We start from the raw sequence: 12,259 nt of genomic DNA, 5'->3' as shown, positions 1-12,259 counted from the left end.
ACATCGGATCCTTCACTGGAAAGAAGAGGGAAAGCCTGGTTCTGCAGCCTGTAGTTAGAGCTGCAAACTGGATTTGAGTGTGAACCATGTTTACATCTGTTCGAAGACTTACAGCTTTGTGGCATTTGTTGTCAAATTGTGTTGCAACAGTTCTATGAACAAGATTGCCCCTCTGACGTTACATCTCATGATCTTCTCACTTCCAATAGGTCTGAGAAATGCCTTGTGAATTCATTTATATTTATGTAGTCATAGTGCTACACTACACAGAATTAAAGGCTGTGTGTAGACAGGTTTTTCTCACTTCTCATGAATACTAATATTACTCAGGGAATGAAGCTGTACAACCCATTGATTTTATCTCCTAAGAAGGCCCAGTGGGACCTCCATGGGGGATGGGAGGGCAGCTCAATCACATCCAAGGGTGTTATTAGTATGCTGAAGAGCATAAAACCTTTTATTCAATCATCAAGGCCCATGGGCCTCATTTGAAGGCTGGATACAAGCGTTTTGCACATGCTTTTTGTACTAACTTCCATGTAAATGCTGCTTGATACATGTTCATTTTCATAGAGTTTTTGCAGTAGAGGAAGAACTGGCAGTCAGGAGACAATGGAGCATTTCAGAGGATGAGAGGGAGAAGCTGTGGAGGACGTGAATTGTCCTGTCTGTGCTCAGCTGATCTTCGCTGATTTTCGTCTTAAATTGTTTACTTTGAGACGTGAAATGGAAAGATCCCCACTTCTCTTCCAAAAGTATTTTTTAAAATTATATCCATGTAGGAGTCTGAAGGTGTGAGGATATTTTAGCTACAAGTTGGTTTGGATCCTCTATTCTCCCTCTGGAATCTCATCCCAGAAGCTTTGGGCTGCAGCTGCCCCACACCATGGGGCTTCTGAGGACCATGTAAACCACCAGAGCCCAGTCCTCAGGTTTCAAACAGGTCCTGAGGAGAATAGATCCAGGAACATCACTACTTAGTCCACCTCGGTGGTCTCAAGTCGTTCACTCGTTGCCTCCAGCACTGCCCTTTCCAGCACTCAGGTCTATCTTCTGGCTTTTTTGATGCCCAATACTGAGCAGCAGAAAAATTTTCTGCTGAAAGCCGTGATGGCAACTGAGAGAGCTTTTGGGCACTGTATTTAGGAGCAATTCCTTGCTGACACAAGCCCTGCACGCTGCTGCTGTCACTTATATTTCTGAGGTTGCTTCCAGCCTGTGTTGCAAACACAGGTGTTTACCAGCTACTCATATTAGCAAGTGGTTGCTTGTATCATGGACTTTACCTTTGTGCATCGTTAGTCTGGGGGCTTGCCCCAAATGGAGGACTCGCATTAGTTTAATGAGATGAAGTTATACCATAACATATAGCTGAGACACTGATATGGCACCCTTGAACACTTTTTCTTTCAAATAGAAGGCTACTTGAGTAACATTATACAAATTCTGTTGTCAGTTAATAAAGACAGGTAGGTGATACTTTCAGATAGCTCATCAGACGTGCTTCGCCAGAAAAATTCTTCAAAGACAGTTGCAGGGACCTGCAGCATTGCTGTCCTAGAGATGGCTGGCAAGTGCTTCTTAATAAATACAAATACTTTTGAGTCTGAGGCAGTTCTAGCAAAACCCTGAGTGCTTTAATACCTGAACAAATGAAGCAGAGCTCTGGCGTGTTGTACTGGAACGAGTGCAAAGTGTCTGACACTGCTTCCCTCCTTCCAGGAGGCTAAAGGGAAATCATGGAAAGCTAGAGCTGGACAGCTTCTGCATGTTAATGGGCATGGTCAGAGGTTTAGAGTGGGAATTTTCAAAACAGAAGGAACCAAAACCTCAGTGAAGCCAAGGCTGATTTCAGTGCCTGTTTTCCAAAGCCTCGCTTGCAAATCCTAGCTGCAAACCTGAGGTGGTTTGAAGTTGATGTTTTGGCTCTCAGAAGCCAGGCAGATTGACCCTCCGTTCAGTTGCATGCACATCACATATCGACAGGCTCACGTGGCCCCAGTCTCTTGCTTCATGCATATTCAGCGTGCGTTGCTCAGAATCATGCCTTTGTGGTCGGGTCTGGGCAGCGCCGTGCACACCCCGCTCGCACGCACACGCTGTATGCAACACACCCAGCGCTTGCAGCACCCGTCACCACACTAGGACCTTTTATTCTTTCCCTATGGATTGACCGAAGCACTTAATTATCATGTCATTAACTCATGCTGAGGGGGATCCCCTCTCCTTTAACTGATCTGGAGAGCGCTGTACCCACTCAAAAGCCAGACTCAAAGCCTGTGTCAGCCTGGCCGAGCACAGGGCTGGCATTCTGTGGAGACGTCAGTGTGTGAAGGTGTGTGGCTCCAGCTCAGCTCCTGGCCCCTCATGCTCACTGTGTCCCCATGTGCTGGGGAGGCTGGTCTGAGCCTGGGGAGCGTGGAAAAGAAGGGGCACAGGCAGCAATGCTTCATCCAAGACTCAGGCCACCATTTATATTTTGTGACCTGTTGAAGGGCAGTAAACCCACAGGGTCAGTGTGTGTCCGAGGAAGTTGTTTGCTGTCTTAGTCAGTTTTATATGAATATAGGATGAGAGGAAACTCAAAGCAGGCATATAAGTGTGGTGGACAGCCTCATCTTTCATTTTCCTTCTTGTTCAGAATAAAAAGAAAGACATGGAGGGGGGTGATGCACCCCATTCTGGGTTCACCTGATGGCAAAGGAGCAAGTTTCTTGTTCTTTTGCCTCTTGGTATCTGTTCATAATATCAAACACTGATATGACAGGTGCTTCTGCTCTGGTGTAAATGGTTACAGGAGAAAACAGCACCCCAAAGAAGCCAGGAAAAGGATCCCAGCCAGGGGATTCTGCACGCAGTGCACCTCTGCTTCCTTTTAAGGGAGAATTATTTGTGTAAGGAAATGTAGGACAAAAATATGTTTGACCACTCTGTTGATAAGAGAAACATTTCTTTACCAAGAGAATGGTCAAACAGTGAAACAGGCTTCCTAGAGATGTGGTTGATGTCCTAAACCTGTCAATGTTTAAGAGACATTTGAACAATACCCTTAACAACATGCTTTAACTTTTAGTTAGCCCTGAATTGGTCAGGAAGTTGGACTGGGTGATCCTTATAGGTCCCTTCCACTTGAAATATTCTGGTCTAGTCTATTTCTATTTCTATTTCTATTTCTATTTCTATTTCTATTTCTATTTCTATTTCTATTTCTATTTCTATTTCTATTTCTATTTCTATTCTATTTCTATTTCTATTCCTATTTCTATTCTATTCCTATTTCTATTCTATTCCTCTTTCTATTCTATTCCTATTTCTATTATTTCTCTTCCATTCCATTAATGTAAAAACCTTTGAAGTGACTGAAGCTGCGACTGAAGGAGCAAACATGGCTCTGACATGAAGCTCGGGTCTTTTCAGCAGGTTCTAAATTCTGGGGGAACTGATACAGTTCAAATCCCTTGGGCCTGTCAGCAAAAACACTGCTTTCTTCCATGGGACTGTGGCTGAACCCCACAAGTCTGCACTGATTTCTGTTTAACTCTGCTTCTCCTCCTTCCCTGGCCAAGGAGCCACAAGTTTCACCTCCGTCTTGCACTGCCCTTCACAAGGCAGTTTGGCTCGCCTCCTTGCTCAAGGAGAGGAGGAGGAATGGCTGCAGGAGCAGCAAATCCCACCGGAACAGCTGGACATGGCAGCAGTGCCGCAGCTCCCCGACCCTGCGAGGGAGATGAGAAGGCAGATTTGATTCCTGCCCTTGAAAATCCTCAGTGACCTACTGCAGGCTGCGGGTGAGGGGGTTGTGCTCTCAGGCTTGACCTGGGCACTGGGACAGCCACATAAAAAATCATTCAATTCACATCTCCTTCCTCTGTGCTGAGATTGTCCACCTAGCTGTTGGCACATATTTTTTCCTTGCACGTGGGAGTATTTGCCTCAGGTCTAAAAGACACAGGATCCCTCTCTCTCAGGTCTCATTTGGCTGGCATAAGAGGCCAGCTGCCTTTTCATCTCCTCTCTCGTGCAGGCATGTCTTACCAGAACTGTGTCATTTGGCCTCTGTCCATCTTGCTCTGAGTTGTGGCAAGCCTTTCCTTACCTGACAGAGCTTAGTAAATAGTCCAGTCATTTTGTGGCAGAAAGGGGCAAGTTTCAGGATATACAAAAACCTGGTCGAGTCTTTCTTGAGTCAGTGAGCATCTTCCTTGCTGAGGGGAATGAGAAAATGCAGTGGGGCATCCTGCTTTGGTGGGGGTTTGGACTAGATGATCTTTCGAGGTCCCTTCCAACTCCTGACATTCTGTGATTTTGGGATTCTGTGATCTCTCTATGTGAGAATCCAGCCTCCTTCCAGTCTTCAGGGATAGGAGGCAGAACATCCTAGAGAGAGAGGGCTTAGGTGCTCTCCTTTGGGGTCTTATCATCAATTGGAATTGACTCGAGGAACTCTACTAAAGTGAAATTTTGTATTTTTTGTCTCAGCTCTCATTTGTTTGCCCGAGTCCCAGGTAGAGCTTTCCTCTGGCATGTGACCTATTTCTTTCATCAGTAGATGGTGTTCCACGTATAGCATCCATAGCTTGCTCACCTGTGTTCATTTCATTTAATGTGAAGGTATTGTGTGCTATAAAATTCAAGTATCTCAGGACGTGAGATTTGCATAAATTTTCAACTCTGTCCTCTGACAGAGGTATTTTTAAGCACAGAAATGATCAGGCTGTGAATAATACCTCCCATCCAAATGCTCGCTGTGCTGTACTGCAGAATTTTGCAGCATCTTGACTGAAATAGTGTATGAAAAACAGTAAAAAGCTGCGCATTTGTGTTCTGGGTGCCATTTTGTAAGGGTGGCTGGCGAGTCCAGCATCTCAACACTGGAAGCAATTTGTGGAGCTCCAGCTGCCTGCATTAATACAGCTGGGTCTGCTGCTAACCCCCTCAATATCGGTGCATTCTCTGACTGTGCCATTACTGTGTTTTGGAACATTCCCTAGTCCACACCCCTGGGCTTCTCCAGAAAGAAGACGTGGCTATATATCTGGAAAGAGTCTGGCATTGTCCCTGGTTTGTAAGGTCGGCACCCAGGACCCCAGCATGTACCACCAAGGTCCCCCGTCCCTTGGCTTCTGTGCAGCCCATAGATCTATTCATGTGTGCTCCTGGTCACAAGTCCAGTGCTGGGCACCGGCACTTAAAAATATGGAGGAGTTATTATATTGTATGTATTGATGGAGAATATAGTAGGATGTGAATGCTGCATGAAGAGAAGAGAGCTCAATAATGCAACAGCAGTTTCTGCGTTCAAGCCCATCTCTTTGAAAAGCGGTGCTAATGTGTGTGATAGTAATGAGTAATACAGCTCATTGACTCAAGGCAAACATGCTGCGGTGACTCACAATTTTTGGAGATTAGATGATAAGAACTACTAGGCTGGATTAATTTTGTTTCTTTTTGTATTTGTGATTTTTTTTTGACAGATTGCAGTTTTCCTGAATTTACTCTTTGTTCAGAATGATTTGACAAGTGGCATCTATGAAATCTGTTTGGCTGGTGCTTATGTTCAAGCTGTTCATGAGGATTTGTGCAGTGTGTGAAATTAAAGCTGTTTTGTTTAGATTGTCATGAGCACGTTCTTTGGCTGCATGAAGAGTCCTCTCAGAGACAGGTTATTGGCATAAAGAAATTAAATTCATTTTTGTGGACTGGATATTCACCAATAATTTAATATATTTTTTATTTAATTTTTTGTAGCGGCTCTTCCTGATGGTAAGGTTGTTGGCTGGAGGAGCTGGAATAAGCTATACAGACTGGGTAAAAAAACACCTAGTCAAAATTAACTGCTTTACAAATGTAAAATTATAATGGTTGAAAATGATTTTCTATACTTGCTTTGTTCTAACTAACACATTCCATGATGTTAGTTAGTTAGTTAGATAACAAGGAATGTTATCTAACAAGCAGAAAGGTGTTGGTTTGATTTTTTTAAAATATTTCTGAGATGGATGGATTTGCACTAGCAAAAGGATTTTTTTCTGTGTTTTAAGGTCCCATCTGAAAAATGGTTTCCTACCCAGGTAACTATTAAGCAGTCGTTAAAGCAGGACTCTTCCTTTCTCAAAACGTAGGAAATAACAACATCATATTGTCAAAACATTGAATGGGAAAGTGTTTTATTATGACCAACCCCAGATGATTTTATTCATTTATGAATAACCAAAACTTGAAAATGCTTTGATCAAGCATTTGGCATTTGGATTTGTAACCAAAAAAAGAAAGAAAGATCCAGTTTCCAGAGCAGTTAAGTGGAAGTTTGGCTAAAACCTTCCATGCAGCTCTGGCAACAACACCAACTCCAGCTTGGGTTTGCCACGCTGCTGCAAGAGACCTACCACGCTGCAGCTGGAAATATTCATCCATCTTACCTAACACAGACACAGACACATGAAATACAAGGATTTCAAGTAGGTCATCAGTTGTAATTTCCCCAGTGCTTCTCTGAAGTCTCGTTACTGCTTCTGTTGAGGAGTTCCCGTTGATGCTGGTGTGAGCAGGAGCATCACTGCTCCCTGCGCCCTCCTGCAAGGACTCTGAGCTCTGCTGGCCGTCCTCGATGTCCTTCCAGCACCTCCCTTTAACATGTTGGTCTTCTCTCCCCAGCTATCGACCTGTTGTACTGGCGTGACATCAAGCAGACGGGGATTGTGTTCGGCAGCATGCTGTTGCTGCTCTTCTCCCTGACCCAGTTCAGCGTTGTCAGCGTCGTGGCCTACCTGGCCCTTGCCGGCCTCTCGGCCACCATTAGCTTCAGAATCTACAAATCGGTCCTACAGGCTGTGCAGAAGACGGACGAGGGCCACCCCTTCAAGTGAGTGCTTTGCAGCCATGGCCAGGGGCCGTTTGTCTTGCAAGGGATCCATTCCCAGTGGCAAATTCACATTTCTTTAGCTGCTGCTTTTGTACTGCATAAAATTGTTTTATTTTCCCCTACAAGAGGGGAAATTTTTTTTCTGTTGTCCAGTGTCTTGAGAGCTGTAAGGCTGTATTGGCTCAGATCTTGGGGGTAAAAAAGCAATACAAAAGCAACCGTCCTCTGAGACTTGGGATTTTGGTTTTTTTCCCCTGAAGTTCAAAAGATCCAGTAAACTTTAATCAAACAGAGAATAAGAGTTTCACAAGAACTCTGTGAGCAGGAGGAGTACTGTTTCTGGGCACATCATTTTGGGCATAGAGGGAAACTATTTACACCTGTTCTCCAGCACTACTTGGCAATCCATTACCCTGCGTGATGGTGCCAGTGCCAATGCCAGGGCCCTTCCCACTGTCCGCTGGGCCTGTGCGATTTGTTCCGGGACAGCAGTGATTCTTTCTCCTCTGCTGTGCCAACAAGTTGGTAAACCAGGTCATGGAACGAGTCTGGTTTGCAAACACACACACCCAAAAAACATCTTATTGGGGTGCTGCACCTTCTGTTTCACTTGGGTGCGTTCTGAGATGCAACTCATGACATGGCCATAGCTCTGAGGGAGGTGCAGGGCAGGCGAAGGGACGGAGGAGAGAGAAGGGGGCAGCGCTGCCAAAGGTGACCTGTGGCCAAACATCAACATTTGTTCCTCTGGAGGCTGTCAGTGGGAGGAGATGTCCCCTTCTGCGGCAGCAGTGTTATACAGAAGCAATCCCCCCAAGCTAGGCTTTACATCCCACTTTGGATGGAGGAAAGAAAGAGATCCCATCAAGACCAGGTTCTGCATGGGGAGAGGGCAAGGCTGAGGGCAATCAGCCCTGGTGCAGCCCACAATTGCCCAGGGAGATGGGTCATACACAGTGAAGACTGTGTTTGCTGGTGGCTCTGTGCTTGTGGGAAGGGGGATGTGCTGCTCCAGCACAGAGAAATGAGGCCTGAGGAGGAGGGAGTGACGGGGTAGATGGGCACAAGCGTGAATGGCAGGTGAACCTGCCTAGGTTTGTAACTGGACCTGTGTTTCTGGCAGAGCCTACTTGGAGATGGAAATGAATCTTTCACAGGACCAGATTCAGAAATACACAGACTGTCTCCAGCTATACGTCAACAGCACAGTCAAAGAGCTGAGGAGACTCTTTCTCGTTCAGGACCTCGTGGATTCTTTAAAAGTAGGATTGCTTTAAATGTTTTTAACCCCTCTGTAGAGGATCAGTCACCATTTCTAAGTGCTGCTTCCCATGTTGACAGTGTTGTCATAAAACCTAGTTTTGTGTAACTCCAAATATAAAAGTTGCTCTCTTCTTTGGTTTCTAAACTGCTTGCTTCCAGCAGTGCAGAGGCTTGGCAATCTGCATTTCAATTTACTGATATGTAATACAAGAGTTATAAAAGTTTCAGGACCAGCTTAGTTCCACTGCAGTCCTAGAAGCATCTCTGTGTTGTGCTTTCTATGACTTTGTCACAAAACAGTGTGTTGCCCTCCAGTACCTCTTTTAATCTGGATTTCCTCTAACGGTGTCATTTCCTGGAGGAAGGTCATCTTTCCCTCCCTGCAGAGATAATTATTTATTTGTGTTCTTACACCCATATAGGTGTTCTTTGGAGCAAGGAGAAGATCATTAAGAGAGCAGACATGGGTTAGGCTCCTAGATTACTAAAGATTTTTAGGCAAATATACCCATCTCCCAGCCTCAAGAGTTTTCAGTCACTGGGATTATCACTATGAGGCTGTGATAAACCCCCGTGGGGTGACCCCTACCATCATCAGAGTAGGATGCAGAAATCTGCCTATGCCATGCTCAGCGCAGAGTCCTAAATGTATGCAGTTAAGCCCTAAATATGCTTGAAAGTTAAGCTGAGAGGGTGAGAGCAGTGCGCAACAGACTGGGTAATGGGGTTTATACACCCAGAAAAAGTACCTAGTTCCTAATGTGCTTAACAAATCCCTGTACGTGTTAAAAAAGGCTAATGTGCTATTATGTTAGCTAGTTAAGACGACTAATTTCTTCTTACGCTGACACTCGAGGTGATGTGATGATCTGTCTTTAATTCAGTTTGCAGTACTAATGTGGCTGCTGACTTACGTGGGAGCCCTCTTCAATGGCCTGACTCTTCTGATAATGGGTAAAAATCAACATTTCCTTTAAAATCTATTTTTAACTTTAACATCTTTGTGACTTCTACTTAGACAAAACAGCCTATCCTCCTTGTGCTTTCCCCACAGTTTTATTTCCCTTTGCAGTTAATAGTCATGATACCCATTACATTGTCCCTCCTGCTAGGGCTAATTTGTGTTTTATGAGTTTGCAGCTACTAGTCCCAAAGCAATGGGAAATTCCATATTTGGGAGGTTTGAGTAAAGTTCATTTTTAATACATAGATCCCTGGTGGATCAGCTGACCAAGTGGCATGATACGTGTTTATCGCTGAAGTAGGTCTCTTCTCTGGAGGAATCCGATATGCAGGAATGTAACAGTGTGCTCTTTTTCTCCTCAGCTGTGGTGTCTATGTTTACTCTCCCCGTTGTATATGACAAGTACCAGGTAAGTCTGTCCGCATGATGTGGTTCGGGTCTGTCTGGGTGGTTCTGCCTTGTTGATGCCTGATTGATTTGGTCTCTTTTTGCTCTCTGCAGGCACAGATTGATCAATACTTGGGGCTTGTGCGGACCCACATAAACACTGTTGTGGCAAAGTGAGTTCAGCAGCGGGCTTGACCAGAAGTCTTGCTGCAAGGTTGGGGGGCACTGGAGGTGGCCACGAGCTGGGTGGTCCTGGGGACAACATGCCCTGCAAATGAAGTCCTCCCCAGCTTCAGGCTTGTGAGAAGCTGCGGGAGGGCAAATCTCTGGAGAAACACAGCCCTTCTCATCTGAGTGCAGACTACTAAGGCAGAGCTGTCACTGTACATCCTTCTCTCTCCTCTCCTGCCGTTTGGGGAAGCTGTGAACAGTTCCAACCAGGAACTGGTGTCTGTGCTTTCACCTGGCCAAGACAAACAAGAAGGAACATGTTGATTCCCTTCCCCACTTTCCCTCCAAGCCTGGGTTTTTGCATTCAGGGACTCTGTCTTTTAGAGTTAATAATATCATTAATGAACAAAGTGGGAATTAGAATACCACCGTGTTACAGGAAGAAAATACCTGGAAGCACCATGATCTTGAGTGTTTCAAACCACCATAAAATGGAGAGAAGACCTGGTTGAAATTTTTGATGCAGTCTCCTCTAGTTCCTAATGCGCTGCCTGTATCAAAACCTTTTGTGGGATCCCTAAGGGCATAGTGAGGGTCTAAGCATGGTTCTCGAAACTTGAGAATTACTGAAGCATGACGGCTGGTCTGGAAGGTAGATCTGTACATCTCAGCAGTTTGTATCTGTGGCTTTGTAAAAGTTGGCTGAATAACAAGTATCCCATGGAAGGTTACCAAATGGTGAGGTACAGAGAGCAAGTGACCCCAAGGCGATGCTGAGGAAACTGGGTTTGTTAAGGCTGGCAAGGAGGGAGCTGAGGAGTGATTTCATAGCAGCCTGTAAATACTTTATGGAGCGTTACAGGATGACAGAGCCAAACTCTCCTCAGCAGTGGCAGGTGTTAGAATAGGGAGTGACAACAAAAATCCAGCTTAGAAGGTTGATGTTGGACATTAGGAGAAACTTTTAGGGAGATTAGGACTGCACTGGAGCAGGCTATATAGAGAGGTGCCTGAACTTCCTTCTTTGGAAATTTCAAGGTGCAGCAAGACTAAGCCATGGCCAACCTGATTAAGCATTGGTGATAGTCCTGCCTCACATGAAAAGCTGATTCAAAGACTTCCAGGGGTCCTTTCCAGCTCATATTTCTGTGATTCGGCAAACCTCTTCGCCTTGGGCGGGACTAAAAGTTTGTACTGAAAATTCTTCATTTAAACTTCCTTCCTGGCTTCCAATAGACAACAGACCACGGTAGAATACTGAAGGGGGGTAGAATATCACTAAGCATGTCCCATGGTTACCTGAACCACAAAACCCCAGGCCATTTGCAATTAGGGGACTGTAAGAACATGTAGATGGGCATCACCTCTTTTTCTTATTAGACTCTAGACCATCTGTTGCAACAACACACTGAATGCAAGCAAGAGAATACCCCCGGATAAAGCTCCAAGTTGGGTCTGCTGGAATGGAAGAGCTGCCTAACCATATAATCCTTCTTTTTCTTTTTCTCTTTATTTCTAGGATTCAAGCTAAAATTCCAGGTGCTAAGAGAAAGGCAGAGTAAAGCAGACGTCAAGAATTCATCAACTACAGTAGTGAATGATGGGGAGAATCTGGAGTGGAACAGCTCTGTTCTTACACTTTACTGCAAATATATCGTTCTTTTTTTTCTCAACACCATAATCTTAGAAACATAAAACTCGGAAGCAGTGCTTTCCCCCTGCTGCTTCTGCACTTAGAATATTTGCAATCACTTGTGTCAAGCACTAAAGTATAGTAAAGAGAAAAGTGTACTAGATGTGGTTTTTTGTGTTGCTTATAAAGTGCATGATGGTGAGAGCCTAAATAATATTGACCTTTTTATTTTATTTTTTTAGTGTTTTTCCTTCTTCTATTGGCATTGCTTCTATAACTTTTAATGTTACATGTGGCTAGGGGCTTTCCTGCTTAGCGCACTGATGCAATAGTTAAAATTGCTTCTACGTCACTGGGTTGCTGGTTGGATTCATCTTTATTAACTATATAGAATTGTAGACTGATGTTTTAGTGTTTTCCAGCACAAATAAAATAAACAGTAATCGGTACTTATGGTAATCAGTTTTGTATAACTCAAAAAAATGAAAACAAAACCCAGTACCTTTGTCGTAAGGGATTGACAGGCTGATTTACATGTATGGTAACTCGAAAGTTCCAGCATGTTAAATTTATTACAATTTGTATTACATTCTCTGTAGTTCCTAATGGACTTAATTATGGACTCTGAATATTTGCACTTATGTACTTGATACCGAATGCAGAAATAAATGTTACTAAATGTAAAAAGTTCTCCCTCCTGGTGCCGCTGGGATTATCTTGACATTTTCAAAGTGGACACATACCATGCAAAAAGAAGAATTTTCTCTCTTTCCCCTTGAGTTCCACACACACTTTGCCCTCACAAAATGTTGCAGTCCAACAAGATCATCTGTGGTACGTAGCTCAGCTTTCAGTTTCACATCTTGATGAGTGCACAAATAAAAGGAGGATCTTTGCACTTAGTTTGGGGGGTTTTGTTGGTGCTGTTTGCAAATAATAGGAACATGAATGATTGTCTCTTCCTCCATTTGCACATTGT

General features: G+C 44.2%; 1 protein-coding gene across 1 annotated transcript in view; it reads left to right on the top strand.

Annotated features, from left to right (window-relative positions):
- RTN1 (reticulon 1) overlaps positions 1–11,967 on the top strand; it is a 118,707-nt gene extending 106,740 nt beyond the window's left edge. Inside the window, 6 exon segments of the mRNA XM_009870391.1 lie at positions 6,655–6,862; positions 7,986–8,124; positions 9,010–9,079; positions 9,452–9,498; positions 9,591–9,649; positions 11,167–11,967. Coding sequence (XP_009868693.1) covers positions 6,655–6,862; positions 7,986–8,124; positions 9,010–9,079; positions 9,452–9,498; positions 9,591–9,649; positions 11,167–11,209 — 566 coding nt within the window. The 3' untranslated portion in view covers positions 11,210–11,967.
- The last annotated feature ends 292 nt before the right edge of the window (positions 11,968–12,259 follow it).

The sequence above is a fragment of the Apaloderma vittatum genome, unplaced genomic scaffold (genome assembly GCF_000703405.1).
Source record: "Apaloderma vittatum isolate BGI_N311 unplaced genomic scaffold, ASM70340v1 scaffold14080, whole genome shotgun sequence".
Lineage (NCBI taxonomy): Eukaryota > Metazoa > Chordata > Aves > Trogoniformes > Trogonidae > Apaloderma > Apaloderma vittatum.
Note: the sequence above shows the minus strand (reverse complement) of the source record. Positions and strands in the feature narration are given on the sequence as shown.